The sequence below is a fragment of the Pseudophryne corroboree genome, chromosome 2 (assembly GCF_028390025.1).
Source record: "Pseudophryne corroboree isolate aPseCor3 chromosome 2, aPseCor3.hap2, whole genome shotgun sequence".
NCBI lineage: Eukaryota > Metazoa > Chordata > Amphibia > Anura > Myobatrachidae > Pseudophryne > Pseudophryne corroboree.
This window is the reverse complement of record NC_086445.1, coordinates 890,005,057-890,010,413: the sequence shown is the minus strand read 5'-3', so window position 1 is coordinate 890,010,413 and position 5,357 is coordinate 890,005,057. Positions and strand designations below refer to the sequence as shown.

At 34.3% G+C, this 5,357-nt stretch overlaps 1 protein-coding gene across 1 annotated transcript; it reads left to right on the top strand.

The window, feature by feature from the left end:
* The first annotated feature begins 421 nt into the window (after window positions 1-421).
* Window positions 422-1,983, top strand: LOC134986481 (uncharacterized). Its single transcript, XM_063950456.1, has 2 exons — window positions 422-567; window positions 1,071-1,983. Exons 1-2 carry the CDS (start codon window positions 422-424, stop codon window positions 1,981-1,983), a joined length of 1,059 nt encoding a protein of 352 aa, XP_063806526.1.
* Window positions 1,984-5,357: the final 3,374 nt, after the last annotated feature.

Below are 5,357 nucleotides of genomic sequence, written 5' to 3'. Positions count from 1 at the left end.
AACAAGTCCAGCTTAAACAATATCCGCGTGATGCAAATGGTCATCATTTCTCAAATGTTCATTATAGTTATACACTTCCAAATGGTGAATGCATACAATGTAGATGGTTAATGTATTCTGAAACAAAAGATTGCATACAGTATGCTGTTTCTGTTGTTTATGTTTTGATCGTAGTTCAAGATCATTTTTAGGGAGTGTATGTGTCAATGATTGGAGTCATGTGTCTACAATCCTCAGAGCACAAGAAAATGTTTCAAGTCATATGTTGGCTTATCAGTCATGGATAGAAACTGAAACAAGACTTAAATCTGGAAAAACAATTGATAGAGTAGAACTACTGTTAATTGTGAAAGAATCAGAGCATTGGACAAACATTTTGAATAGATTCATGAGTATAATTCTGTTTCTTGCAGAAATTAATATGGCATTTCAGGGTTCTTCTTATAAATTGTATACCAAAAACAATGGAAAATATTTGGGTCTTATACAGTTATTTGCAAAATTTGATCCAGTTATGCAAGAACATGTTGGTCGTATTTTGAAAGATGAACTGGTAGTTCATTACTGTGGAAAGAATATTTTAAATAAACTTATTCAAGTAATGGCTGAAGAAGTTCGCTCTAAAATTATCTCCTCCATACAAAATGCTAAATATTTTTCAATAATTGCTGACTTTATACCAGACATAAGTCATGTTGAACAATTGTCTCTGATTATAAGGTATGTTGACTTAGCAAATAACAATGTTGAAATCTGTGAACGGTTCTTGGGATTCACCCCAATAGTCAACTCCAATGGTAAAGGTCTTTCAGATGATCTCCTGAAATTGCTTTAAAAAAAAAAAAAAATTAACTTGAAACATTGTAGAGGTCAGGGATATGACAATGGGGCAAACATGAAAGGGAAAAATAGTAGAGTCCAAAAGAGAATTTTAGAACATAATCCACTGGCTTTTTTATGTTTGTGGATGCCATTACTTGAACCTTGTTCTGTGCGATGCAGCTTAATCCTCTGTCAAATCCTTGTCTTTATTTGGAACTGTTGGCCGATTATACTCTTTTTGCAGCTTCCGTTAATCACTGGCAGATTTTGATTGACCATGTAAGTTCTTTTACTCTAAAAAGACCTAGCGACACATGTTGGGAGGCTAAAATCTCCAGTGTGAAAGCGGTTCGATACCAAGTTGCAGATATTCATGATGCAATTATCTCTCTTTCTGAAAAAGAGGAAAAACATGACCATGAAATTGCACATGAAGCTTGTCAACTGAAAGATTTTAGTTTTCTTGTTTTGTTGGTGATTTGGTACGATATACTTAACACATGGCTGTATCAAGTTTTTGGAAGAATATTAAAAAAACACTTGGAGACTGCTATATCAAGTGCCAAAGAGCTTGCAAAACTTCTTGAAGTTGTACCTGAATTTCAAGCAACAAAAAGAATATGTTATGTGAAACGACATTTTGTTTATGAGAGCAGAGATGATCAAATTGTTACAACACCCAAGAAACAATTTGAAGTTGAATTTTTTATTCCATTGCTTGACGTAGCCATCATGTCCATTCGAAAGAGATTTCAGCAACTGAATCAGCATGCAGAAACATGGGGGTTCCTTTACAAGATAACTGAACAAACAAATAGAGAGCAGCTTGAAAAGTACTGCAGTGATCTCCAGCTTGCTCTGACTACTGGTGTGGATGCAGATATTGAACGCGGTCCTCTATGTGATGAACTGATCAGTATCTGGAAGTTTGTAGAAAACATGGCAATGCCAACTCCACTCACCATACTGAATTTTATTAAAACATCAAAGCTAGAAGATCTATATCTGAATATATGGGTTTCTTTGAGAATCTCATTAACTACACCAGTTTCTGTGGCTAGTGAAGAGAGAAGCTTCTCAAAATTGAAATTAATAAAAACGTATCTGCGATCCTCTATGTCCCAAGAAATGTTGACTTCATTAGCAACCCTTTTCGATTGAAAATTATGTAGCTCAAAACGCAGATTTTTCAGATTTGATTAAAAATGTTGCTAATAAAAAAATCAAGAAAAGTTGTTTTTTCATGAGGATGAATATTTTCTATTTTTTGTTCACCTCAATATTCCTATTTTGGTTATTCTTGAGAATTGGAGTCTTTAATGAATCAATGCCAAGAACAATCTCTTCTTTTTAGTCTACTCAGTCTGTTTTATTGTTGAGAGAATCTTTAATGGATCTATGCCCAGAACAGTATCTTCTTTTTGTCTACTCAAGCTGTTGTATTGTTGAGTCTTTAGTGAATCATTACCCAGAACAGTATCTTCTTTTTTGTCAACTGGAGCAGTTTCATTGATAAATTGAGTCTTTAGTAGTTCTATGCCCAGAGCAGTCTCTTCTTTTGGTCTACTCAGGCTGTTGTATTGTTGAGAGAGTCTTTAATGGACCTATGCCCAGAGCAGTCTCTTATTTTTGGTCTACTAAGGCTGTTGTATTGTTAAGAGAGTCTTTAATAGATCAATGACGAGAACAGTATCTTCTTTTTGTCTACTCAGGCTGTTGTATTGTTGAGAGAGTCTTTAGTGGATCATTACCCAGAACAGTATCTTCTTTTTTGTCAACTATAGTAGTTTCATTGATAAATTGAGTCTTTAATAGATCAATGCCCAGAACAGTATTTTTTTTGTCTACTCAGGCTGTTGTATTGTTGAGATAGTCTTTAATAGATCAATGACCAGAACAGTGTCTTCTTTTTGTCTACTCAGGCTTTTGTATTGTTGAGAGAATCTTTAGTGGATCATTACCCAGAACAGTGTCTTCTTTTTGTCTACTTGAGCAGTTTCATTGAGAAATTGAGTCTTTAATAGATCAATGCCCAGAACAATATTTTCTTTTTGTCTACTCAGGCTGTTGTATTGTTGAGAGAGTCTTTAATAGATCAATGACCAGAACAGTATCTTATTTTTGTCTACTCAGGCTGTTGTATTGTTGAGAGAGTCTTTAGTGGATCATTACCCAGAAAAGTATCTTATTTTTGTCTACAGGAGCAGTTTCATTGAGAAATTGAGTATTTAATAGATCAATGCCCAGAACTATATCTCTTTTTTGTCTACTCAGGCTGTTGTATTGTTGAGAGAGTCTTTAATAGATCAATGCCCAGAACAGTATCTTCTTTTTGTCTACTCTGGCTGTTGTATTGTTGAGAGAGTCTTTAGTGGATCATTACCCAGAACAGTGTCTACTTTTTGTCTACTTGAGCAGTTTCATTGAGAAATTGAGTCTTTAATAGATCAATACCCAGAACAGTATCTTCTTTTTGTCTACTCAGGCTGTTATATTGTTGAGAGAGTCTTTAATAGATCAATGCCCAGAACAGTATCTTCTTTTTGTCTACACTGGCTGTTGTATTGTTGAGAGAGTCTTTAGTGAATCATTACCCAGAACAGTGTCTTCTTTTTGTCTACTTGAGCAGTTTCATTGAGAAATTGAGTCTTTAATAGATCAATGCCCAGAACAATATCTTCTTTTTGTCTATTCAGGCTGTTGTATTGTTGAGAGAGTCTTTAATTGATCAATGCCCAGAACAATATCTTCTTTTTGTCTACTCAGGCTGTTGTATTGTTGAGAGAGTCTTTAGTGGACCATTACCCAGAAAAGTATCTTCTTCTTGTCTACTTGAGCAGTTTCATTGAGAAATTAAGTCTTTAATAGATCAATGCCCAGAACAGTGTCTTATTTTTGTCTGCTCAGGCTGTTGTATTGTTGAGAGAGTCTTTAATAGATCAATGCCCAGAACAGTATCTTCTTTTTGTCTACTCTGGCTGTTGTATTGTTAAGAGAGTCTTTAGTGGATAATTACCCAGAACAGTGTCTTCTTTTTGTCTACTTGAGCAATTTCATTGAGAAATTGAGTCTTTAATAGATCAATAACCAGAACAGTGTCTTCTTTTTGTCTACTCAGGATGTTGTATTGTTGTGAGAGTCTTTAATAGATCAATGCCCAGAACAGTATCTTCTTTTTGTCTACTCAGGCTGTTGTATTGTTTAGAGGGTCTTTAGTGGATCATTACCCAGAACAGTGTCTTCTTTTTTTCTACTTGAGCAGTTTCATTGAGAAATTGAGTATTTAAAAGATCAATGCCCAGAACTATATCTTCTTTATGTCTACTCAGGCTGTTGTATTATTGAGAGAGTCTTTAATAGATCAATGCCCAGAACAGTATCTTCTTTTTGGCTACTGGTGCTGTTTCATTGAGAAATGGAGTCTTTAGTGTTGAAATTTGTGAATTGGAGTGTTCAATGACGAAATCTGTGAACGTTTCTTGGGATATGCCCCAATAGTTGACTCCACTGGTAAAGTATACTTATATCTATGTTTATAATCACATTTTTATATATTTTTTATGTTTTATTTATTTCTATTTGTCTCTCGAAGATAATGTTTCAGTTGGGGTTTTTAGGAGATTAGGATACTCTATAGTCAGTATATAAATTGTATTGAAATACAAGGGGGAATAATGTGTAGTTTGGAATATAATTTTCTATCTAACTTTGTAAATATTTATAGGGTCATAGTAAATAGTTAATTGTTCTAGGTTCTAATAAGAATGAATAAATACACTAATGACCAATGCAAATAAAAAATTATAAACTAAAAACTAAATGGTACTTTGTATTGGATTAGAGCCTGTAACTTTAATTGGCCATATAATATACTTTATATATTTTATGCATGAAATACAATAATAATGTGGTCTATAAAGGAAGCTCCGATTGAGCTATATAATATATTATAATACCCGGGTATTACTAATTAAGTAATAAAATGAAATATGTATAAATAAAAGTGTCCATGCGGGACATGGTGACTGTTAAATACAATCCTATATGAATCTTTTATATGTATATGAAGAAGCCATTTTTATAATTCTTTAATTAGTTTGTCTAAAGTATATGTGAAATGGATAGCGGGGTTACTGAAATAAAATTCCCCACTAGTAGTAAAAAATTGTGATTAATACTCCTGTGCTAAGTAAAATTGTATTGATCCATGAATGACAGGCATGCAGTTTGAAAATGGCTGAGCCGAGCCGCCAATATGGTCAGGCTTTACGTATTATGAACTGAAACTGAGGCTTGGAATACAAGAGGTCTGCGCATGCGCGTACGGCAAAAATTTGAAATAAAAGGAGGCTCAGAACGCTAACAACATTACTGACTGAGGAAGCCACCAAGACTCTCTAGAGGTGGAGAAACACATTTTATTACCTGATACCAGGGAATCTACACATGCACCTTACCTCTTTGATGCTGTGGAACTGGATTCGAATCTCCTGATATGGCTCACTCAAAATGAATTACTGTAGCTACCAGGGCCG